At 39.0% G+C, this 26,015-nt stretch overlaps 3 protein-coding genes across 5 annotated transcripts; 1 reads left to right on the top strand and 2 right to left on the bottom strand.

Moving 5' to 3' along the window:
- Positions 1-3,329: 3,329 nt before the first annotated feature.
- On the bottom strand, positions 3,330-9,628 carry st6galnac6 (ST6 (alpha-N-acetyl-neuraminyl-2,3-beta-galactosyl-1,3)-N-acetylgalactosaminide alpha-2,6-sialyltransferase 6). Its single transcript, XM_082538717.1, has 6 exons — positions 9,454-9,628; positions 8,993-9,065; positions 7,225-7,425; positions 5,897-6,309; positions 5,707-5,814; positions 3,330-5,626 (listed from the first exon to the last, which is right to left on the bottom strand). Exons 2-6 carry the CDS (start codon positions 9,014-9,016, stop codon positions 5,440-5,442), a joined length of 933 nt encoding a protein of 310 aa, XP_082394843.1. The 5' UTR covers positions 9,017-9,065; positions 9,454-9,628; the 3' UTR covers positions 3,330-5,439.
- A 1,546-nt stretch (positions 9,629-11,174) lies between these two features.
- Positions 11,175-15,810, bottom strand: st6galnac4 (ST6 (alpha-N-acetyl-neuraminyl-2,3-beta-galactosyl-1,3)-N-acetylgalactosaminide alpha-2,6-sialyltransferase 4). 2 transcript variants are annotated; one of them, XM_082539462.1, is made up of 5 exons: positions 15,455-15,810; positions 15,212-15,358; positions 14,235-14,644; positions 13,195-13,302; positions 11,175-13,076 (listed from the first exon to the last, which is right to left on the bottom strand). In XM_082539462.1, exons 1-5 carry the CDS (start codon positions 15,629-15,631, stop codon positions 12,890-12,892), a joined length of 1,029 nt encoding a protein of 342 aa, XP_082395588.1. In that variant the 5' UTR covers positions 15,632-15,810; the 3' UTR covers positions 11,175-12,889. The 2 variants fall into 2 exon arrangements, with proteins under 2 accessions (XP_082395588.1, XP_082395589.1); XM_082539463.1 differs by having other exon boundaries at positions 14,553-14,644; positions 15,455-15,809.
- Positions 15,811-16,487: 677 nt separating this feature from the next.
- Positions 16,488-24,220, top strand: miga2 (mitoguardin 2). Of its 2 annotated transcripts, none has more exons than XM_082539636.1 (16): positions 16,488-16,637; positions 17,478-17,649; positions 17,728-17,938; positions 18,053-18,168; positions 18,283-18,403; positions 18,903-19,030; positions 19,778-19,895; positions 20,054-20,160; positions 20,310-20,413; positions 20,820-20,892; positions 20,985-21,071; positions 21,182-21,280; positions 21,912-22,046; positions 22,146-22,199; positions 22,301-22,417; positions 22,987-24,220. In XM_082539636.1, exons 2-16 carry the CDS (start codon positions 17,554-17,556, stop codon positions 23,185-23,187), a joined length of 1,767 nt encoding a protein of 588 aa, XP_082395762.1. In that variant the 5' UTR covers positions 16,488-16,637; positions 17,478-17,553; the 3' UTR covers positions 23,188-24,220. The 2 variants fall into 2 exon arrangements, with proteins under 2 accessions (XP_082395762.1, XP_082395761.1); XM_082539635.1 differs by having other exon boundaries at positions 16,489-16,637; positions 17,414-17,649.
- The last annotated feature ends 1,795 nt before the right edge of the window (positions 24,221-26,015 follow it).

The following is a 26,015-nucleotide window of genomic DNA, read 5'->3' on the forward strand; positions in this document are numbered from 1 at the left end:
AATAAAAAATGTAATCGATCCATTAAATATCAAAAAAGCACCTCACAAAACTAGCTACACGGTGTAACTCTGCTCATAACCGTAGCACGTTGGAGCAGTATGCATCATGGCTGTGTGTATGTGTAGGGTAGCTACCAAACCAGCATTTCATCTCCGAGGAAGTTTTCCCAGAGAGAAAGCAAGTGTGTAAGTTCATCTCTGAATGTTTGTAAAGCATTCCCACATTAAGCTTAACAACCGATATATGGTGCGACTGCCTCTTCTCTCTCTCTCTCTCTCCTGCTGCTACTTCAATCCTGAAACTGCTTAATGATCAGCTGATCGGCTTTTCTGTCGTAAGTCCGTCTCTCTTCTTTGTTTTTGGCCCACTTTGCACCAGAAAGAGGAAACCAGCGGCTGAACAACAGCAGCACGTTTAACCTTGATAAGCTGTTGTTAGAATTTATTTAACATTACTTTCTAGACCAGGATCCTTTTCTATGTAGCTGGTAACTGTGCAGGGGCAGATCTAGCAAAGTTTAGCCAGGGGGGCGATAGGGCATGAACAGGGAAAAGGGGGCACAAAGACATACTTTTCTTTCTTATTCTCATTTAAAATGTCCAGCTTTCAATGAATGATCATCCGAATCTTACACCCAAAGTTTTAATCTGATGTAAAATATATAGAAGTCCATTACTGTATATAGTAACTGTTAAGTCTAATATACCCTAGTAAGCTATAGTACTTTTTCCTTTGTGAAAGTACCATCTGTGAATTCTGCAATTCTGTTGAAGAAAGATGTTGAATCTATTTAATTATTCTTGAAAAATAATTTATTTCTGTGCATTTCCCCCCCTGCATCAAATTAAATTTGATTACATCGATTAAGCATCATGAGGTGGAGGGTGGGGGGTGGTTCCCTATTTTATTTTGCTGGGAGTTTGCAACCCTATTAGTTAGGTTGCTTAATATTTCTTCTAGGTACTCTTTAAATACCAGAATAGAGAGGATGGAGTAGGTTTAAGTTTATTAGATTGATCAGTGTTGCTGAACTATGAATATTTTGGGCGCAGTGTATTTTTTACATACAGGTATAACAGAATAGCGTTAGTGTTATTTATTTAAACTTGAGTATAAACTTATACAAAATGCAGCAAGATATTAAAAAAACGTTTTATTAATTAAAAAACACTATATCGGATTCATATCGGTATCGGCAGATATCCAAATTTATAATATTGGTATCAGACATAAAAAAGTGGTATTGTGCCATCTCTAGTAGAAACGCTTGAGTCAAATGTGTGACCCACCTGCCCCTGGGACTCAAACCTGTATTAACAGTTTTGCTTCACCTTTTATTAAAATAAATAAATAAATGCATATAAATATGCAACTGTACATACTTTGAATTTCTCCTCTTACTGTGGCTCCCCTGCAGTACTTTCAAAGCCCACCAGGGGGCCCAGGACCACACTCTGGGAATCACTGATCTAAACCATTTAAGAGAAAAGGTTCCTTTAATGCCCACACAATTCTCAGTCCAGAGACTAGGATACTATGATCCACTGTGCCAAATAGCATAATCATTCGAGTCTGAGATTAATAGAAGATGAATAAAAAACATCTAAAAGTGCTTATTCTGTGCTATTGTGTGCTTTGAAACCAGACTTCTCACCATTGAAACCATTTGACATCTTTTTCCAGCACCTTGGACAGGAAAGGAAGTTTAGAACTCATTCAGTTTTTCTGTTTTTGTTTTTTTGTGAGAGAGAGCTGGCTGCACTACCACATGTTTGAAGATGGCAGGGAGAAAGACATGTCCCTTTTAGAAGACAGACATCAATAATGGATAGCACCCTAGGCCTGACTGTGTCTTCTTGAATAAATGAGTGGGAATAATGTCTAGGGAGACACACAGAGAGCTTAAGATGGGTAATCATTTCAGCCAATTTAGACAGAGAAACAGGCTCAAAGTGATAAAAAAAACCAAAACCAAACAACCAAGGATTTTGGGGGAACCGAGGGATCATAGGCAGCTGGAGTCATTACCGATAAAATTTTCACATATAGCTGGAGTCTCTGGAAGAGAAGTGGTAGGTTAGTGACTGATAACAGTGGTAATGGTACCAAGTAAAAAACGAAACCTGTCGCAGTTATTTGAGATGTCAGTGTGTCAGATGTGTATGTGGCTAGAGACTGGCCACAAACATATGTCTTAGAAGTTATTTTTAATTTAGAGACCACAAATAGGTTTTCAAATTATATTTGACCCTTTAGCATTTGTATGTGTATTTTCTTAATCTTTCTCATCTCCTTCTTCTCCCCCCCATTTCTACCTCATTCTCTTTTTCCTCACCTCAAGCCTCATTTCCTGAACTGCAGTCAGAAAAACCTACTTAATCGTTTTCAGTATTTTCAGTTACTTATTGCCAGCAGACTAGACATGCAACCGTCCCATCTCCAGACAGCTGACAAGCCAGCTAAACAACAGCTGGTCAGGAGCTAAGATTATGCCTGCTGATGTCAGGCTTGAGTGTCTAAAAGACAGAAAAATCACACTTTCCCTCTGACAAACAGTTTGATTACATTCTCCTCCAAGTATCCCAAGTTTCCAACAAAAATGTTAGAGCCATTTCAAAGAAAATATGGCTAACAGCAGCTAACAATGACAAAAAAATAATGCACAGAAAATTTCAGGATATCCCCAACAACTCACCTCATTATCACTGTCATTGGACAGAAGTCAGCTTCACGGCTCATGGAGTCCTTTCACAAAGTTTTATAGCTTCCTCTGGAGTAAATAGATATTGACACTGGTGGTCAGAGGGCCCGGTGGCGCCAGTGTCCGGCAGCCTCGCCTCTGTCAGTGCGCCCCAGGGCAGCTGTGGCTACAATGTAGCTTGCCATCACCAGTGTGTGAATGTGTGAATGACTGAATGTAGTGTAAAGCGCTTTGGGGTCCTTAAGGACTAGAAAAGCGCTATACAAATGCAGGCCATTTACCATTTACACCCGAGGTAGACATCAGACTGACAGCTTACAGTCACAAAAGATGAACGATGGCCAGAGGTGCTTGTTCTTTGTCTTTGGCCACAGATTTGCTGGTACTCTTAGCTAGGTTTATGCACTTGAACTTAACCTAGTTCCATTTTTGTACTCCCCTGACTGCAATCTACTGACATCCAGTGATGAGATTTAACACACTGTAACTTTAAAGTTGCAACTTAATTTTAACAAATTAACAATATGAAGGAGCTAACTGTGCTAAGCTAACAGTGGATATTTAACCAGCACAACACCAGTGGTTCATTAAATAGTCAGTCAAATATTAGCAGACAAATCATACAAATGGCATTTAACACATGTTGTTTATTATCCATAACTGGGATTTTTTGCATTATCTCCTGCAGGAAGTCAATAACGTATCTGTTAATGATGTAACCTAGTCTCCATTCATTTCTAAATGGCAACAAATGTTTATTAAAACACAAAAACAATTCACATGCTTGAACTGGCACTTAAACGTTTGTTTTTTCATTAAAGAAACAAACAAACAAACAAACAAAAGAAAACACACACGTGGAGAGCAGAATGGACAAATGAATGTCCCTCTGAGTCTGAGTTTCTAAACCAGTCAGTTAAACATACATTTGCATTTACAAAAAACCCAAAACATGTTGCTGCCTTTCTTCAAGCTGGAAGCTTTTCTTGTAAGATTACAAGACCTTTCAGCTCTCAAACTTTTTGTATGTGTTTTGAATGTCACTGTCTCAGGTTCCAAACTTAAACTGACTAAAGTTTTTTGGTACATCTTCGCATTTATCGTAATCCTGCATTAATTCAGTCATGTTGGTTATAGCTGTTGAAGCAACACTTGACATTGTTGTACTGCATTCTGTTATATACACATTCTGATATGCCTAAAACTGTGGTTATTGAACGCCTGAAAATCTGGGTTGTATAAATCTACTTCAGGCTGTTATCTCAGTATATATAGCAGGCAACCTAGTTGTCAGCAGTCAGTACAATTTGTGTATCTTCATAGTCTATAAAAATTTATTTATTTATTTTTTACTAATTTTAAAAGAAAAAAGGCTCAGGCTTCTGGACCTTAAAATCGCATTTCATGCACAGTGATGACAGTTCAAATTCTTAAAGATAATTGCAAAATTCTTGTCACCATTTAGGAAGCTTCTCTGCTTCAAACTGAGATTTCACAGCAAGAGCACGATCTGAATTACAGCCACATGCACCACGACACCACTGAGGTGAAACGGTTTAAGGTCAGATTCAGGCAGACAGTTCACTAGTAATCTTCAACTGGCACTATACTGTAGAAAAGATATTGCTCCTTTCAGAGAGGAAACGTGTGAATTTTACACTGTACATAAGTAGCTCCCTTATTTTTGACCCTCTAATATGCCCTGGTCTCAGAATATTGGTCATTTTTGGAAATTAACCTTCTGCATCTTTGTTTGAAAGTCAGCGCACAGTTAGTACCTATAACTAAAAAGGTCTTCCCATAATAAATTGGGTTCCCATGTGATTTAAGAGGTCTGATTATGTCCACAAAAGTAGCATTTCTTTTTCTGTCAGAGTTGACTCAAGAGCAGTGAAATATTGTTAAATTAATATTTGGTGGTACTCTTATTTCTAAGGAGCATAAACACTATATTATAGTTATTTTAATTGACACTAAATCTTAGGTCAGATTGTCTTATTATTTACATACAAAGTGCCGAATTCAGACTTACTAAGCTACTGTTAGGATGCTTTGTGTCAAGAGCTGAAAAGTGTACTGTATGTAGACAAATTGGATTCATCCAGCTAAGATACTGACAATGTATTGTCAATGGTTTCTTGAACTTGTGCTCTTACACTGTATCATAAGGCCCCAATATAGATTATAATATAGATTATTTGTACACTGGATTAGGGATATACTGGCTATGGCTGCAGTGATGGCAGAATACGATTCCTGTGTATGAAACAGAAAACTATAGCTATAAAGAGTACTTTATAGGCCACTTAGTTATAGTTGATTAGACATGATTGCTGATCCCCTTTCAACATGAGAAACTGCATTTTTCAATATTTAACAAAAAAAATAAACATGTAAAAAATCTTTGTAAATTCATTTTCTATTTACAAAAGACAAGTCAGTGTGGAATATACACCAGGTTTCAGGAAAAAGGCTTGAAACTGAGCTTTTGTAAAAAACAAAACAAAACAATAATAATAAAAAAAAAATAAAAAAATCCCATGCCTCTATTCCGAGATGTGGTCCAATATTAGGCTTTTCATCGGTTTCTGAAAATATCCATCATTCATACTTAGTCTGGTTTTTTTTTGTTTTTTTAAAGAGGTCTCATCCGGGGGGAAGTTCCAATGAAATCAAACCGATAAAGCTCATTTGTGCACCTGTTAACTCCAGAGAAAAGTCTTCAGAAAAGTGCTTTTTACCATTTGGGATGAGTGAAGCTGATGTTGTACTGCTTTCCCCAGCGTGCAAACACCTGTTTCTCTGTAATAAAGCGATGGTGGTTTCCTCTTCGGCTGCTCTCGTGCTGGATGTATGTTACACATTCATCACCGCCCCTGGGCTTGTAGTAGTGGTATGGCATCTTCTTGGATCCAGATTTTCTTCTGGAAAAACAAATTGATTTCTTTATTGGTTAACTGGTTTAAATTCCCTGTAATGGGTTGAAGTCAAATGTTATACTTACCCACAGTGATTGGGTGGAACCATCCCATATACTTTGATATTATCACATATTTCAATGGCTATGACCATTGTGAACCAACCTGTGCTCAACCACGAGTGAGATTTTTGTCTGAGAAGAAAAAATAAACATATAGGAAAACAGCATTTGGTTACATTTATCAAAACATTTTATAACCACCCTTAACACTCACCGGTCACGTCCTGTCTCTCTTTGGAACAGGCTGTCAAATCTGCGCATTTTGCTCGGTGTGACAGTGAAACAAGAGAAGTCTCTGTAGGTCATGCTGACTCTCTGGATCAATCTGTACAGGGTTCCTTTGGCATCTTTCCCAATCTTGTTTGGGGGTCCCCAGAAAATGATCACTGGGTGGCTGTCTGTATGTCGTAGGAATTCATTAGGTCTCCGGACCACCCTGAAAACACTGGAGTGGGCTACGACCCTCAGAGTGGTCCGGTTCCCGACGTCAGATTCATACCCCGTCGTAGGGGCGTCGTTCATGCGGATCACACACTCGGTGCGGTCAATCTCGTCTCCCGCTCGACTACCCAAGACGTGGCTGGAGCTCGTCACCAGTGCACACTCATGACAGTGCATGGTCATACTCTGAAAAGAAGCACAAGATGGAGCTTTTTAAGATAACATATTAAAACAATAGCTGTCCGCAACAGTGGTGTGGTGTCTATATTTTACCAGTTTAAGTGCTGATTTAATTTTTAAAAAACCTAAAAACACTAAAACTAAATGCTAAATCCAGCTGACAATGCTCATAACAATGATAATAAGTTAATATAGACGTTTTCAGCAACACGGGTCATGCAAATGTGTGTGGGTTTAGCCACACATAGTCTATGATAACGTCCATGTATCTGCCCAGTCTTAACAACTACAGCCCAGTGTGTTAGGCAGGGTTATCACTATATCAGATTCTCGCTACCTGATTAAAATAATAAACTTTATTGACATGCAGTATAAGAAAAAAACAATAAGGGTTTCTTTCAGGGAGTTTCCGGGTGTTTTTAGCTCTGATCACATTATAACGGTTGGCAGTGGGACAATTTGGAGGCAGTGCACCTTATCCCAAGTCTCTAACTTCAGATTGGGTTGACATCCCAGTCAATGCAGTTTTTTCCTGAAGAGGAAAAAAGCAACATTTTTTCTTTACTATTGGCTGGTTCAGGAAGCCACCCCTATGCACAGATAAAACTCAACTTGGATATAGCGTTCACAGGACAGCCTGAGCTGGGCCCAGTTTAATGACATCCTGTTACAGCTTCTTCCAAAATACATATTAGTAAATTACTTCAGCAGCATTTGATGCACTCCATTTTGTCTCCATACCTTCACAGGTATTTAGAATAAAACACAAGATTATATATCCAAATGAGTGTCGCAGTCAGTCTCTAAAACTAAATTAATTTCACTCGCATTACCAATCGGGAAACTGACTCTATATTGATTTCTGTTTCAAAGTTCACTTATAGTTCCAGCTTTAACTTTGAGTGTTTGTGCACAACCTACTTTGTTCCCATAAACTGGCACATAGCCGTCTTTTCCTGTCCATTTCCTCAGGTCTGTGGTCTTGGTGGCATGGTTGGTAGCCACATGGAAAGAAGCGTAGACAGCATCGATGCTGCTGTTATTGTTGGAGCTGTACAGGATGAAGAGCGTCATCAGGATGAGGATGGCAGCAAAGATCACCATCTTGTGGCTCTGTTGTCCCTGCAGAGTAAAACACAATGGTGCAATATACAGAAAAACCATTTACTAACATGGAAACTAGAGGCAATACTTTTACTTTTTATTGGATTAAGAAAGGACCATGAAAACCACAGTGTGTGAGAATGCAGCAGCAAAATTAAATGTTTTAAAAAAAAGTGAAACTGCACACAACCACGTTATTTTAGATTTTAATACACAAAAAGGCAAGCTCTAACTGGCCCTGATTCTTGCTATGAGTGACTTAGTGTAGGCCTAAATCATACACAGTGTAACAAAAAGATGTTTTAGTGGCCCCATCTGGCATACTTACATACATGCAGAGTGAGACAAAAGCTGACATAAAGTTGTTTCCTGTGTACAAACAAACTGTTAATGGAGAGGCAGCAGCTAATGAGGCTAACCCTCAAAACGCACATGCTCACTGTCTGAGCCACTCACCACCGGCTGACCACTGAGTGTCTGCATGATGCAGCTGACTGACAGCATGAAAATAGCAGCCTGTGACATGCCAAGAAAGTGGTTGTTTCCCAAAAAATGGCCGCCAATATTAAAACTGGCGGAAATCACTTGCTGAACTATAATATGTCAAACATCTTGAGGCATGCCTCTCAACTCTTTAGGCACTACCAAAGCAGGTCATCTCTTTGCTTCATGTATAACCCTTTCGTAAATCCTGTTGACTACATCCTTTTTACTAATATAAACAAAGATATTAGATAAGAAAAACACATACAGCCACAAGTGCCTGCTTTTTAGCACCAGCTGCTGCAGCATCATCATCATAAAGCTGCTGGCTCACAGGCTGATCGACCGGCTGATCATTGCAGCATTATCATATGTCACATCTCCCAGAGTGACATACCACTGACCACTTATGAGGTTTTTTTCCTCTTTCTATCCAGGTATGCTTTTACTACACTGTCAATGTGATTGGGATCATTGTCATGTTAATAAAAATGAAGCCACAGTCAATCAAATGCTTTCCAAATAGTACTGCTTCGTCGAACACACTCTGATCGTAGTTTTCTGTATTACTAATCAGTTTTTATCAATTTTGTTAAAATCCCAAACTCCACTGGCTGAAAAACAGCCCCAAACCATGACAGAACCGCCACTGTGTTACACAGATGGCTGTAGAAAAGGGGTGGGCAACTCCAGGCCTCAAGGGCCCTGGAGATTTTAGATACCACCCTGTGTCAACACACCTGAATCAAATGATTAGATCATTACCAGGCCTCTGGACAACCTCAAGACATGTTGAGGAGGTAATTTAGCCATTTAAATCAGCTGTGTTGGACACATCTAAAACCTGCAGGACACTGGCCCTTGAGGCCTGGAAGTTTCCCACCCCTGCTGCCGCCGCTCATGGTTTCCCGTCAACTGAAGCTCCATATGCATCTCTCAGGTCTTTGTGCCAAAAAGTGCCAGGGACAGAAATGCTCTTGATGACCAGCAACCTTCTAGCCATCAGTCGAAAGTCACAACAAGTGCCTGCACTTTTTAACAGCACTAACAAAGATACTAAGGGCAAGAGGTATGGTGCCACCACACCCTCTAAAGGTCTTACCTTGCCACCCAGCCTGAGCCCCATGCTTCCTGATCAGTTCCAGCACACGGACTGTAATTGTCTGTCATCATACCTAAACAGGAAAAGGTAGACTAAAACAGACATGCACACAAATTCATCCCACTTCATTTAAATGGCGCCACTCGTAGTGATATTATCTAGTTAGCTGTAATTAGTCTAATAGCATGTTTAGACACGTAAGTATTTACAGGCTATGTGCTGGTGTACCTAGCAGCCGTCATACAGCTGCTAGGTACACCTGACAAATGTTAAAGCCAAATATTACACATTTTGATACAAAAACACCATCTTAAATGCGCAACCGGCCGCTTTCCGCGGGGTTACGCTTTTCTTTACTGGTTATTCTTAAGAGCAGCGTCCGGCTAACGGTGCTAGCATATCAATGAAGTTGACGGGTGATAATGGGTTAACGGGGGCCCGTAATGGTCCGGGTTTTTTACCTTTTCATGGTCTGTTTAGCCTCCGTTAACGCTCTCCCTCGTTTCTCTCGTGCCTATCTTCCTGCACCACTTTCTGACGTCATTGCCCCCGTCCTCTCTGTGTGCCTGCAGAGCAGTGAGCACAGCTGCGGACTCCGGAGCTCATAAACAAACGTTGCTACGGTAGTTTCCAGGATGTAGCCTGACATCGTCACAGATATGTCCTTTGTAATCAGGTTTTATTTTATGTCTGTTTCTGTTATTGTTTTCAGTTCATTTTAGTTTCACCAAGTTTTAGTCTTTTAAATGCTGCTCCATATTCCATAAATTAAGTAACAGATAATATGCATTGCACAAAGTCTACATAAAGCTTTGTGAAGACAGTTGATTAACAGGAAAGTAGAGAACACAACCCAGGTTGCCAGTATTATCTAAAACTAATGTGTTAAACATTTTGAAACTGAAATCAGGTAAGGAAGCATCTAAACTGAGGCACAACAGCACAGAGCTTTAAATAAAGGCAAAAAACAATCTCACATCAACTGAGGGAGTTCTTCAGCCTTAAAAAACAGACAATAGTACAGAGATGAGTAACTGTTGACAGCCTCTAGGTGAGTGAGGCCACCTAGACACAGGAGGAATCCCACCTCTGAAACAGACAATCTGAGTCCACCCACTACAACACTGATTCAGATCAGATTTGTCACTGAAACCTACCTGAAGCTTTGCTGCATGTGTTTATTCAGACCTGGGATGTCTGCATAATTGTGAGTCATCTGCCTTTGCAGTGTAATGAGATGTATTGTAATATCTGTCCCAAATTTTCCAAATCTTACTTCTAACAAAAGGCCTTATAATAATAATAATTAACAAATTAAACTAATGAAAGCCAAACTAAAAGTAAATTCTTTATAAATAAAAACTGAACTGAAATAACTACTTCTACTCTGGGAACTAATGAAGTAAAATGAATTGAAAACACAAATCCAAGACAAAATAACAATAACATAAAATAAACTATAAATTGAGATTCATGGGTAAGTGATCTATGTGGAGTGTCAAATTTGTTTAGCGTTTCTTTTTGGGGTTTTTTTTAATTTTTTTTATATGAATCTTCATAACTTTTTCAATTCTGGGGGGAGCATAATGGCATGAAGTGACACAAATTTAGACACGAAATTAGTTGATTTCCAGCCAGACACAACTGCCCTCTGAGAGAAATACTAAATGGCCTTTGCCTTCTGCTAACTAGTCTTGTGCTGATTATTAAGCTAATTTTGAATCTGTGACAAAGTTCGGCACAAGTGAAGAGTCTCACTTTCCTCACTTTTCATTTCTTTAGTTTAGTTTCAGTTTAACACAGAAGGCTCCTCTTTGAAACATTTTCTGTTCCCCACAATCCCTATGCTATGTTATACTGGAAACTTAAACAACAACAGTATATACTTAGGACATGCAGTCTATGAGTAACACATTTGGATTTATGCACTTTATCCTCCCTTTAAAAGTAATGTTTTATTTAATCCTGTATTAACAAAATGGAGGTATTTTATACAATTTTAAAATAACAAAAGCTAACAGAAGTGAGCCAATCGTCTTTCACATCCGCACACTGACTAATCGGATATTGGTGAAAGCACCGAGGGTAGACAAAGAATGTCCAAAGCACTGAACTGAATTCAGATGCACATATTCAAGTAAACAAGACTCTGAAATCCAAACTCGCACATACAAACAGAAAGTGTTCTTTAGCAGGTTTATTCATGATAACACTTATCTTACAGTGATGAGTGTTTACATTCAAGTTTGTGCCTTCAAAGGTTGTTTTTTTTTCTTCCTTTTACCATATACATGGACTTTGGCTGCTAAAACACAAGTAAATTTAAACACTTCATGTCTGAAGTACACATCATAGTAAAACGCTTCCTCACTAGTGCAAATACTGATGCAGTCTCTGTAATAAGCCACCAAATAAGCATTATGCAACTGAAAAGGCGGTGCTATGTTTTTAATAGTAACAGGCAGCAAAATATAAATGGTAAAAAACTTTAAAGATGAAATTTAGTATTAAAACAAGACAATGAGTCTTCCTTTGCTCACAATTGTTCATTCAAATGTAACATTTTGTCACACACCCTAAAGGGTTTTTTCAGTTTCCGTGAGTGTGAGCGAGTATGTGGCCACCAAAGCAGATGTGAAAACAGCAAACTGCAGAATCACGAGTTCAACGGCACCACAGAAAGACCTGAACACGTTAATGCACATTCAATGAAATGTTGCCACTTCGAGCATTTTAACACTGTAACTCGCCCATATTGTTACAGTTACTGTGTTAGCAACAAATGCAAGCATAAAGCTTTCAGTAGAGAGCTTACAGCATAATAGCAAGAGGTTTTTACAGAAATAAACACCAACTTCAAGTTGCTCAAATATGCTTATTTGTTGAAAAAGTTCAAATGAAATGCAACACAAAGGCTTGTCTGAAAACAGCTTTCCTTTTAAAATGTCCCGGGGCCATAAATACACTATTACCTCAACTGTGCTTTAATGCTGAATCGGCATTGTCATCTTTTGATCACGATCATGGACCAAGAGCGTGTAAAACAATAATAGAAGTGCTGAAGGGATTAGTCATTATTTGTTCTAATCAGCTGGATTTTCTGGTGGTTGACTTTCTTATAATAAGTTATCTTTCATACAAAAATGCTAAAATGCCACTATCTTATGCGTGTTTAGATTTCTGTGATGGTAAAGTAAGTGCCAGTTATTTTCTGACAATTTGTTATCGATTCAAAAGCAGCATTAACCTAATTGTGACCCTACATAACTATAGGCTGTATATAAAAGATGGCCATGATGGCATAGTCATCATGACACCCATTGGTTAGTGAGGTTCTTAATGAGAAATTGAGGGACAGCGTCCACCACAAAGTAAAGCTTAATCTAATTACTGTCTGTTTTGACTCTGAGGGATATAATTTATAAAATCAACATGTTATATTCAGTAAAACCTGAAACTGAGACCACAAACTCATAACAAGGGTTGAAGGGCTGTTTTCGTGTAGACTTCTATTAAACCAGATGAAACCAGATGGGTCGCCCCCTGCTGGCCATTTGAAATGAAGCACCTTTAAAGAACATTAGCTTTTTTTAGCTAGGTATATCTTTTATATACAGTCTGTGTATATAATTATAATGCACTTTCTGTCTCAAATGAAATGTATATAATTGCAGCTTTATATTACACAGGCCAGATTGAAGCATGAAGTAAAAAAAACTGTGCAGAAAAGAGCAAAAGTCAAGGCACAGTTATAAAGAATCTAAAAGCAGCTTTGGTATTGACTGGTTTTAATTTATGGTGTTGTGTTTTAATATGTTTTTTTCTTGTAGTCCTACTGATCTCTGCAATACCGAGGGGCCATTATCATTTGTTACCAGTAAAGCTTAATCTCATTCTTCAGAGGCTCCAGGAGGGGTGTTTAAACTCTATCCTGTGGCGTGCTGCCCATTTGGCATAGATGGCTTTCTCAGTGATGAAGCGATGGCCTCCACGTTGGGTGTGCTCATGGACCTTGTACATCTTGCACTCATTGATTCTGTTTTGTTCATAATAATGGTAGGGAACAACACTGTGATTGGCTCGGCTGTTGACAGGAGGGAAACAGTAGGTCACTAAAGATAGTAATAAGCCACTGTATGTACATAGAATATATACACACATAGAAAAAAAAGATGGAGCTTGATTATGGATCATAATCTCACCTGCAGTAGCCGTCATCAATCATTCCATAAACATGGATGCTGTCGCACATTTCTATGGCCAGAATCATTGTGAAGAATCCAGTGCTGAGAAACGCCCCAGTTTTCATTCTGAGTGAGAAACACAGAATATTTGTTCTTCCAAAAAAAGTTTTGCAAATTCTTACAAATTCAAAAATAAATCCTACAACTGCCACCAGTCATAATCTACACATTAGATCATAACTGTATCATACACTGTACAGAAGAGGGTATGTAATTATTTAATTTCCTGTAGAATTTGTAGGTTTGCTCATTTTCCAAATGAAAGAGAACAGCCTCTATTTTTATGGTAGTTTCATTTTGATGGAGAGAGACAGAATATCAACCACAAATCCAGAAAGAAAAACACATAACATTAAAGTTAGAAATTGATTTGCATGTTATGGAGTGAACTGTATTTGATCACTAAGCAAAACATGAATTAGTACTTGGTGGAGAAACCCTTGTTGGCAAACACAGCGGTAAGATGTTTTGTGTAGTTGGTCACCATGTTTACACAAATCCCAGACTGGATTACTTATTTTTATTTCCTCCACTGTATTTCTTTTTAGAGACCCTCATTTCCTCAAGAGGTTTTGCCATTAGCCAGGCTGTCATTGTGTAAAGAACGTCCTCAGTAAATGACTGACCTGATTAAACAATGGGAACACTGAGTAGCTTCACCCCCTTGTGGTAAAAATATGGTATTACATAGAGCCCAGCCCAAGCGCAGCTTCAATTGATATCTCTTTGACGCTCACATTTTTGGATTTCAGATTATAGCAGTTATTTCCTCACATTCTAACTGTAATTCATTTAAGAAAAACTTAAACTTTGAACACAAGAATTCACAATAACTTCCTTTAAAGTAAGGTATCAAGATTTAACTGAGTTGATTTAAGGCTGAAATGGGTAAATTATATTTTCACCTTTAATATTTTGAATTAGAGAACAAAGTTATACAGTGTGTAAATGGCTACACTTTCTATTTGTACAACTTACGAGTTAAACTCCTACCGTACCTGTTTTTTCCCGTTTCGTTCTGAAACACCCCGTCACAGTACTCAATCTTGTCTTTCGTCACAGCATACATTCGGACATTTGGATATTTTTTTGCCATTTTCAGGAGGGCATTGAAGATGTGTCCTTTGCCATCTTGCCTCATGTTCCTTTCAGGACCCCAAAACACATATGTGGTCTCTGCTGACTGCTGGAAATAATACTGCTCATTTTTTACCAGCAGGGGAACGCTGGTGTGAGACACAACACGAACGGTGGTGCGCCTCCCAACGTCTTTCTCAAACCCCTTAGTGGGCGCGTTATTCATCCGGATCACACACCCGATTTTGTCTATCTCCTCTCCGGCGCCAACTCCGAGCATCTGACCTGAGCTGGAGACCAAGGCACACTGACTACAGTTGATGTCCAGTATCTGTGGAGAGAAAAGGGGAAAGATGAGAATTTTTTAGGCTGTGGTTTGTGCACATAAATCAGTAATTGGATGGTTATAGCTCAGCTGTTATTCCATTGTAATTACAGAATGTGCTTTCATAATGTTTTGTGTTGGGCTAATTAAAATAGACGAAATCAGAATTTTAGGTCAAGTATGTCTTGCTGGGAACAATCGGAATTGATTATATTATTTACTGGGTTCAGCTGTAGACTCTGGATGTGCAACTCAGGACTTTCACAGACTTTTTCCAAAGCCACTCCTGTGTTCTTTTGTGGTACGCTCTAGCTTTTTGTCTTGTTGAGATGCAAATGTATTCACAGTCTGACAGAAATACTACAGATCTGTAGTAATGGTTTTCACCCTAACACACACAAATACAATCAACAGAGACTGACAGACTGACAGTTGCATGCCTTTGTTATTTAGGTTAAGAAATGCACTGTATAATTAATATGAGTGGCTATCAGTTTTCACGGTCACCATGAACTAAGGGAACCAGACCTCTGTAAGCTTTTTTTGTGTAATCCTACCCTCCTCGTGTCTCACCTGGTCCATTCTGTCGGGCTTGATCCTCTTGTAGCCCTCGAGTCCCTTCCTGGCCGCAGCAGGTGATGGGCCGTCCCGTATCATCACATGTCCAACCCAAAACAACAGAGGGAGGCTCAGGGTGAGCAGGCAAAGCCAGCGAAGCATCTGCACAGGCGGATAAGATGTAGGAAATGTTAGGGTAGTGCAGCTCCGCACACATTATTAGCGATCGGATGGGTTAAATAAGCAAGTGACTCTTACCAGAACGTTCATATCAAGGCCTTCGGCAAACCCCTGCTTCCAATGGCCCGGACGACACTCATTTTTCACGCCGACTCGAGAGAGACATGCCCAGTCAGCCACCGTCGATTCATGATCACAAAGGTTCCATATCAAAAGATTTTTAATTGCCTTTCCAGCTCTGTCAAATTCCAGCATCCGTTTCTTTGTGCGGTTACTTTCATTTTCATCACGTAGCCGACCACATTATTCTAGTCTTATTTGCACCATGTTTACATCAACTACCATCCGAAATCTGCAAGCTGCCCGTTTCTTCCCCAGCTTTGTTGACACAGTACCCTACAAACAATTCCTAGGACCCGCCTTGTAAATTATAACGTAGCCCGTCTTTACAGAATACGGCTTCCGGGGCCACTATTTCGCAACAAACTATCACCGGAACAAACTTGATTAAAAAAACATTACTTACCAGAAATAACTGTAACTTTAATAACAATAACTATAATAACTATGAATTTAACTATATAAACAATGATGGTATACGTTTTTATTGTTAGTATTTAAATTCATATAATGACATTAGACATGCGGAGGGCAGTCACGCCTTTATTCTGAAAGAAACATGCCAAAACCGGAAGCAGTCTTCTCAATACTTTTGGTTACTTTAAAGTAGCCGTCCATGCGACGTTCCAGTACCCCTCGTAAATTTTCTTTCCCACAATAGAAGGAAAGTAATTTATAAACATTATTTCAGATGGTTAAACTACGCCGTCTCAATACTTTTTCTCGTTATACTATTCTGGTAGCCTGACTCCAATGTTATGGCCTTTAGCATATAATTAAGAATATAATTATTCAATAAACGTAACCCATTTATGTCCCTTTAGCATTGTTTTTAATTATAAAGTATATACACCGCCTTGAACTTTCTAGCAGTATTTCCCCTCTGTTTGATCAGGATAGAGTGACGATATTTCAAGAACTAATATCTGATTGGATTAGAAAAGTCTTTGCCCCGCCTACTCTTTTATCTGATTCGTCAAGAAATAGGTAACTGTCTTCACACCTCACCCGACTGGCCCGTGTCCGCGTCGGTATTCTTGCGTTAACTACGTAGGGCCTTGGGGAAAAAAAAGAATCCACCGTGCGACTTTCACTGACTGTGACACGGGGATGTCCTTCCTTGAAGCCTCGGATGATCACGGTATGTACCTACGCAGGGATTATGTTATTAGTTGTGCCTCTGGGGAAGCTGCACACAAAGCCGCCTTGAAGTGTGTGAGCTGTCAGCTCACAGACTTTGCTCTGAAGCCAGCTTGACCTGGTGATGCTATGATGCAGACTGACAGATAAGGCTAGCCGAATAAGCTAGCTGACGTTAGCATATGCTCATCTAAAAAGATAGTTTCATCTTTGCTAGTGCTAATATTTAGCTGTCCTTGACTTGAGCTTTAAAGAAAGACATAAACCCTGCTGCTGAATTTATGGGGAAAGCTCTAAAATAATTTGTGTCAGTTGAAATTACTGTCTTCTGCTTCCTGGACTGGCTAACAGCTAGCTTTCGCTTTAACATATTGTCAAAGTTCTTTCAACTAGCAGCCTTGTTTTCAATAACTTAAGTCTGCATGGAACATAGTTGTGCTTTATGTACACTAGTTTGCTTCAGAGACGTAGAAAGTCAACCAGTTTCTCATGTTGAAGCCACAACTACTATCTTTTGTTAGGCTTTGTCTCGTACAGTATGTTGAATGGCGTGCTTGTTGCCTATTTGCATACCAGACACTCCAGACTGGTTAAGTAGTAGCTGGCAGAGTGTCAGTCTGCTCTCCTTCCAGGTCAAACCATAAACCTGTACAAGTTAAGTTTTTGTCTGGAGAGTGGTACAGTGAAAATAGTTTCTACTAATAGCTGGTATTATAATGGCTGTGCAGTTAGAAGCACCTACACTTAGGTACAAACCTTGTGCCCTATCTGTTGTAGAACAACAAGACTGCAGTTAGCCACTGGATGAGAGAGTGGTTGATTACGGATGGTTCATCAGCAGGTCCTGAGCTGGCTGATCTCAGACCAGAGGGGAAACTTAATTTTTGCTGTGGCCTGAAGGCATTATAATTCCTGAGATGTCAATGAGACGAGGAGAAGGGATGTCCATCGCTCAGGCTTTGGCCATGACTGTAGCAGAGATACCCGTCTTTCTCTATTCCACATTTGGGCAGGTAAACACCTTTATACAAATGCACACACAGAGTGTACACTATGTTTGGTCGTATCCTCACTGCTTCTTCTGCTGTCAGTCCATATTTTCCCAGCTGAGGCTTACACCTAGCCTGAAGAAGGTGCTGTTTGCCACAGCACTGGGCAGTGTGGCTCTAGCTCTCACTGCTCATCATTTAAAAAGGCGAGGAAGAAAGAGGAAGCAGGGAACACAAGAAAAGGATGGCCAGAAGACAGTGGGAATACCAGAGTCGCTCATGAAGACAGGACGGCCCTCATCATTAAAGAGAGGTGTGAAGACAGAATATTATGTTTCTTTTTTAGGGGAGGGGGACGCTGTTTAGTGTCTTTCAGCAGTGGTTGCTGTGAAACATTCAGTGAGGAAATGTTTTTCCTTTGGGACAGCCCCATTTACTGGTCGACAGATGATGAGTCCCAGCACTCGAAGCAATGATACGATGAGTGGAATTTCCTCCCTGGCTCCCAGTAAACACTCAAGTTCATCACACAGCCTGGCATCTGTAAGTTTCATACTTTTTTTTTGTCATGTTTGCTTTATCTTTGACTTATTTATTTATTTATTTTTTTCACCATCTTTGGGTGTATATGTGTCTGGATGCTCATTTCTGGCTTAGATGCGAGTCCCAAGCTCTCCAAATCAGTCTGCCAATCCATCCACACCTTGGGAGGCAGAGCCTGTGGTGGAAGAGTCAGGGGCGGTAGAGGACGCTAATGCAGAGAATCTCTATTTAATGGGTAAGTATTCACTAAAACTCATGTTTTGTTTTTTTTGTTTGTTGTTGTTGTTGTTTTTATTGTTTAATATAAAAACAGCGTAAAGCCACTTTTTTTTGGGTCTTTTTACTATTTCATGCTGACATTAGAGCACAAGCTATCTATAATTACATTGCAACCAATATTAATCCGTATCAATTTAATGCAAAAATGCCAGTTCCTGTAGCTCTGTGCCACTGGTACTTGTAGTGCAGTACCATTATTTTTCAACTCAAGAGTAATGTGCTTAAAACTGTTTTTGCACATGCACTGCAGCCTTTAATTTCTCTTTTAATTAACTGGGGAACTTTATGTGAGTAATAAAATCTTTCAATGAATTGGACCGACATACAACTGGTTTTAGTCTATGTAAAATCTGATTGAGCCCATGTGTGAATTGAACTGTTGTGTGCTACATTTAAGACGGGGCAAAACTGCAGACAACGTTGGGATTTGAATCTAATTTTTCGCTTCCTGTTAGGCATGGAGCTGTTTGATGAGGCTCTGCGAAAGTGGGAACAGGCACTGAATATTCGCCATCAACCCCACTCAACATCCAGCAACAACAGCCTGGCTCTGCAGGGAGCAACATGTGGAGACGTTACCACGGTAACTATTAAACTGTTATTACCAGTGTGTGGTGGGATTGCTAGTCATTAAATGATGTCAAGCAACATTTTGAAAGATACAATGTCTGAAATTCAAAGTCTGAACCTCAACATATTTTCCACTGAAGATCACTCAAATCACTCTGTGGGTCTAAGATGGGAGTGACTCCAAACCACCTGAAGCTATCGTTGGCTTCAGTTTATCAACTATCATAAGCTTTGTCGTTTCCCAAACCAGATATGCATTGGAGTCCACTTGCACAGTGGGACTGTGACTGAACTCTCACTATGAAAAGTAACTCAGTAAATCATCTCTGCTATAGCTGCTGGAGAGCTGTCATCTTTCAGTGAAGGCTGAGGTCAGAATATAAATGGTTACACTGGGGAACATTAAAGCTGAGATTTCCTGTTAATCTTATAAAGCATTTTTATCCCTCAAAAGGCAGAAATAATCAAATACTTTACCTGATGTTGTTGCAACACATCAGTGCATTAAACAACTGCCTAATAATTATAGAAAAAAAGAACTGGTCATAAACTGTTGCAAGACTTTTATTTATTAAAAATAAAATAAAATGATTAAATTTAACTATAAAATGTGATGCGGTTCCAGAAAAGCTGATCAATTTCGCTTAGTCTGCCTCCTGGATTAGAGCCCAGTGCCAGTTTAATTTAACTAAATAAACTAATTCTTGGGTTATTTATTATATAATATTAAAGTGGTATCTTTATTATTTTTATTTTACAGGGTGAAGCCCAAAATAAAGTGTTTGCTGAGAAGTTAGAGACACTACTGCACAGAGCGTATCACCTACAGGAGGATTTTGGGAGCAGTATCCCAGCAGACAATGTGCTGGCAGACTTTGGTAAGAATTTCTGTGTGACCCTATCAGACAATATAAATATTATTAATCAAAGATCATACATTTCGACTGTTGGCTCTTGGCCTCTGTCACTGCTTAGAGCTATATATGTGTGCTTCCGGTCTGGCTCTGGCAGTTAGCTTGTGTTGTTCGTTTGGCAGAAAGTGAAGGAACGCTAATCTTGCCTCAAGTGGAAAGTTTCCATAGACTGCAAGAGGACGATGCTACTACTGTCACTTCTGATGACTCCTTCTTTTCGGCTGCGGAGGTGAGCTTCTTTCCCCTGCCCTCTAAAGACCGACCGTCAGAAAACACAGTACACTCCAGACCCTTCAAAAAACCTCCCCCTCACTCGTGTATTCATCTGTGTACACACACATACAGGCTGTGCACTGAGGTATTTGTGTTTATGTGCAGCTGTTAGATCCCATGTCTCTAGGGGAGGTCTATCAGCCAGCAGCCCTTTATGAAGAAGCCCTGTCTCTGGTCCATGAAGACAAAGTGGCCTATAGGACCCTGAGGTAACTGTTATGTGAGGCATTTTTATTTGTATACTTAAAGATGCACTGACAAATACTTTTATAAAAATAGTATATATTACTGTAGATAATGTCATATGAGTCACTGTCTGTTGTATCTGTGGTCCCTCATAGACTTTCAACTAAAACTACTGAGAAACGCAGTTTAATTGTCAAACATCAAAAAGCCTTTAGCAGTTAAACTGGTGGAGACCAAAACTGAGCAAAAAGTGAATTTTTTTTTTAGACTCCAAATTAATGCTGGTGTTACTTTTTGGATGTGAAAATGCACATTTTAACAAAAGGTAATAGTGGTGCTAAAAAACAAAACATCTTATACTCCAATACACAGCAGCCAAGAGAAGCATGAGCCTTTGTTGACTTAAATAAATCTTTCTGTGTTTACCAGGACTGAACTACTTGAATGTTATAGTGACCAAGACTTCCTTGCCAAGCTTCACTGTGTGAGGCAAGCATTCCAGGTTGGTTTCAGCAAACCCACACTTCATACGTATATACATGTTTAAAACCAAATTACTACAGAAATTAAACCAGTGATGCTTTTCTTTTCCAGATCCTATTGTTAGATGAAACCCATCGTACGTTTTTCATGGAGACCGGAAAGCAAATGATTGTTGGTTTAATGATAAAGGCGAACAAGGTAAAATACTCCTCACTGGATCCTCAGTTATGAATGTCCTTTTGGACAATTTTAAAGAACTGTAATTATTTATTTTAATTGATCTCATTTGATCTTTTGCTTCATCTCAGAGCCCCAAAGCTTTTCTAGAAAGCTATGAAGACATGCTGCTGTACACTCAGAGAGAGGAAACGTGGCCCATCACTAAGATGGAGCTGGAGGGTCGAGGAGTGAGTAATCATGCTGTTATTCAAGTCATCACATCAATGTGATAGTGTATGTGTGTTTACGGTAAGCATGAATGTGACAAGTGAATACAATCAGTAGCTATTAATTGCAAACATCAGTTAACATTTGTATTTTTTTTTTTTGTTTGTTTGTTGCTTTTTGGTTTTTTAGTGAAAATATTTAAAGGGACCGATTGCTTAATTTTTTTAGTTTCTCTGTGACAGATATAACCCACTCATGACCAACACACATGACAGTGTGCTCAGCTCTTTGAGCTCTTTGAGTCAGATGTACATAATTTTAATATGTTGCACATTGCTGCCACCAGCTGTTCATCAGTAGTATAGCTTCAAACTATCCATAGGACATGTTCACACATGCTTGGGTGTGTGTATATCTGAAACAGACCGACCAGGAGCCCACTCTTACAAACCTCCATGTCACCACAGTAGATAAGAAAAAAATACAGAAGTTTTTTTTCTTGTACAACAGTTGCACAACACTATCTAGTCCTTTATGTGTTCCAAGTCAGGTATGCCTGATGCCACAGCAGTTCAAAACATTACTGCTGCTAAAAATAAATAAATAATGCCTTCACCATTCCTCATGGTCCACATTTCCTGAACATTGCAGGTGGTTTGTATGAACTTTTTCGACATAGTGTTGGACTTCATCCTGATGGATGCATTCGAAGACCTGGAGAGTCCTCCTGCCTCTGTGGTGGCTGTGCTGAGGAATCGCTGGCTCTCTGACAGCTTTAAAGAAACGGTTAATATGATGCACATGCATCAGCACAGACACTTACTCCATATTCCACCAACATGCTTATAACGGTTTCTCTAATAATAGTTTTTAATTTTCTGGCAGGCTTTGGCGACTGCTTGCTGGTCTGTCCTAAAAGCCAAAAGGCGTCTTCTTATGGTGAGTTTATACTAGTTTTAGAAATTAATACTTTTTAACAGCTTTATTTAAACCTAAAAAAATTTGTTTATTCTGATAGCTTGTTCTTCTGCTCTCTCCAGGTTCCTGATGGATTTATCTCCCACTTCTATGCCATATCTGAGCATGTAAGCCCAGTTTTAGCTTTTGGCTTTTTAGGACCCCGGCAGCACCTGAGTGAAGTGTGCACAATTTTTAAGGTGAGGCCATACAGAGTATATGGTTTAAAAATATTTCAGTGCAAGCAGACACTATCCTCTGTGCAGGAAAACCACTAGCATAATGTACAACTCTACAATTCTTACAGCACATGACACTAAATGTATAATTTATACAATTGTATAGTGAGATGTACAGCAGAGGATGCAAGATGCTGCGAGATACTTTCTTTAATCGGGTTATAAAACTTTATAGAAGTGCAGTGTTGGAAGAAAAGAGTCAGAGTGAAACTCTTAAACCTACATTTCCTTTAATGCAACTCTAAAGGTTCTTTGCCTGCTGCTTTGTTAGAGCACATTTATATACAGTTTGTGCCAAACCTAATTTCAATATTTTTTAGATTTAAGTAGCAGCTCCTGAGCCACAGACATCATTACATGCAAGAGCCTTTACAGTCAAAGTAGTAGTAGCTGCAGTAACAATGATGGGGGAACTTGCATTCATGTGGCTCAGAGCTAACTAAGCCACATGAAGTTGTCTTCACGTGGCTTAACAACACACACATTATCATACCATCTTTTCATTTTGTTTTCTCTCCTTTCACCTGCAGCAACAAATCGTGCAGTACCTTAAGGATATGTTTGACCACGACAAGGTCCGCTTCACCTCTCCACAGTGTTTGGCCGAGGACATCCTGAACCTTTCTCACCGCCGAAGTGATATTTTACTTGGGTATCTGGGAATCGATAGCCTTCTTGAGATCAACGGTGCCCTGCCCAGTGACCAAGAGGGCTCTTCAGGGACCAACTAGGAGGAGTAGGGTAACAAAGAGCTTCACTGGGCCTTGTACCAGCCAACAGCAAAGAGGCTGACGAGTTGGGAACAGCAAGAAGTCACAGCTGAACAGTGTGTCGATATTAAGACTGGAAAGAATCATCCTCCTGTGATACACTGAGAACCAGCATTATTCATTTATTCATCCGTGTTTCATTAAACATGACGGCTTAAGTAGGACATACTTTCACTAGTTCTACAAAGTCATTGGTCCTTGTACTAAGGAGTGAGTGTAACGATCCCACCTCTTTTATGTTGCTGCTGTGTAGTCATCGAGAATACAGACTGCAGTCATGTAATGACAGACGTGCAAGGACTTGTCTTTGCCTTGTTGGGTGAGTTCTTGAAAACAGGCCTGACGGGAAGCATTACCAACCCATGAAAACTGTAACTGTGCCCGCTACACTTTTACTCCACATGGATTGAGGGCTTTCAGAGAACTCTTCATCACCTCTGGAATTAAGGGGAATCATGGTGTGGGAAACAGCATTTTGTGTTTTATTTTAAATTAAGTAAGCTTAAATGTTTAAAATGATGAGATTTCCTGAGAGTTCTTGAGCACTTTGGCCAACTGATTATTAGTGCTGCTGGTTAATGCAAAATGGGGTGGGTTTGTCTCCACACTTGTCCTTAAATCCTCTTTAATGTCTTTATTTATTTTCTCCACTTTTGGTCAATCGAGCTTAAAATGTGGTGAAACCAAGAAAGTCTGTTGAATGCAAAAAGACTTGAAATAGTGTAGGGTTCTGGCATGTTACTCATGTTTGACACCAGTGTTCACAGTTGCAGTAAACATGAGTGTTTGAAGAAGCATGTGCTAAGGGATTATGAAGGTTTACTTTCTATAAATTACAACGCAAATATTCAGATTTAAATGGCAACAAAAAACAAAACAAAACAACACTCCAAACACAAAAGAGTGTGAGATGTGAAATACCTGTCTGAAAACTATTACATAAAACACAACAGTTTAAGAAGACGCTAAAGACAATAAACAATGTAAGACTTGAGTTCTCTTGATTTGTATTTGCTAATTCTAAAGTCTGAATCTGAGACATTCTCCCAGTTTAATTGCTTAAAAACATTTGGGTCTAAAAGTGTCCAGTCGCAAGTTGTACCAAATAAGCCTTTAACAAAGTGGATACTACTCACTTGTCCTAGCAGGGAAAGTACGTGTTACTAATGGTACCAGTAGCGCTGTGTTGTTCACACGACATGAACAGTAGAGTCTTTCCGTGGCAGTTTCACTGGTTAACATTAAAAATGGCTTTAAAGTAGGTGAGCCAGTGTTGGGGCCCGAGCACTGTGCATGTTTGCTCACTCACTCACTATCACACCTTAACAGCACACCTACTGAATCATTTATGTTTTTGTTTACATCTATACTTTCAGTGATAAAAGCTCGCTGTGGGGTTGTTTTGGGGTTTTTTTTGTGTAAGAAGGTGGACACCTGTGGAGATCTTGCTTAGAAAAAATATATGTAAACAGTGACACAACCTCTAAATGAAACATTGCCATTTAGTATTCTTAGGAAGGATATTTCTGATGTTATAAAGATCTGTAATGAAGAACAGGGCATTGTACAGCTGGACTGTCATCCACATAAGTGCACTGATGATAACGTCTGAGTCTGCTTTGCTATCCAAAGTACTGTGAACTTGTTATTGAATGGCATTTATTCCGCAATTATCGCATCGATTACACCACTACTGCACAGGCGCATTTCTGATACGCAGATATATACAAAGTAAATCGTCTTCATGAAATTGAATTTAAAGATTATTTATTTACAGAGAAGCACAGTTGTCTGAGGGGAGGAAAAAAAATTTCTCTGAATACTTTGGGCCGTTTTAGTGTCAGTAGTTTATCTTATGAGTCCATACAAGTGTATTTCTTGTGGCAGTGATAATCCAAATCAAAGTCTCTTAAATTAAGAGCTTTTATTTTCTTTTATTTTGATTCAGTATTTGCAGGGTTATTTGGTGTTTCTGTCTAACATGAACCAAAACTGTAAATTGAGCTTTTACAGAAAATCATTTGGTTCCTCATTGTGACAGATGAGCATTTTGCACTTTAGCAGAAAAATCCAAGAATGTCCAATAACCCTTTTTTAATAGCTGTTGATTTATTTGTTGCATCAAAAAACTGACATATTATTGATAATAAAGAACATAAATGTTGTACAGTAGAGAAATTATCTTTCCCAGATCACTATACATATGATTATTGTTAATCTGCTATCTAGGTTTTGTTTATGTGTCCATCTTGTTCAAATTCTCCCCTTTTAACTGTTCTAGTAATTTTTATACCATTATTTGTCATGCAGGTAAATGCTGTTATGGAAAAATGCTTCTGTTTAGTCTTGTGTCCATAGATTGGTCTGCTTTTTCTCAGAAATACATCAGTGTATAATGCTACTTGTAGACCCAGGCTTAGCCTTTAGCTGTAAGTTTTAAAGATCCCAGATTACCAATATTTAGGAATTTCTAATTTTAAAAAAAATTATGCATGGAGTCTTCTTAACATATATTTGATGCAAGAATTTCAGGTGGCCAAACTATAGAGAAAGATTGGTTTTGTTTTGAAAGTCACTGCTATGTTTCAAGTGTCCTACTCATGCCTTTTGTCTTTTCTATTGTTAATCAACAGCAGAAACTAATCTGATTTTAATTTTCCATATTAAATGTTATTTTTTTGTTAAATGATATTGAGTTATTTATTTTACTTCACAAAAGTCAAACATTCTAATTGAGAGTTTTAAAAGAATATTGTTAGAATAGGTATATCAAAAAACACTGGCTTAAT

This window comes from Aulonocara stuartgranti, assembly GCF_965226115.1.
Source record: "Aulonocara stuartgranti genome assembly, chromosome: 7".
NCBI classification, from domain to species: domain Eukaryota; kingdom Metazoa; phylum Chordata; class Actinopteri; order Cichliformes; family Cichlidae; genus Aulonocara; species Aulonocara stuartgranti.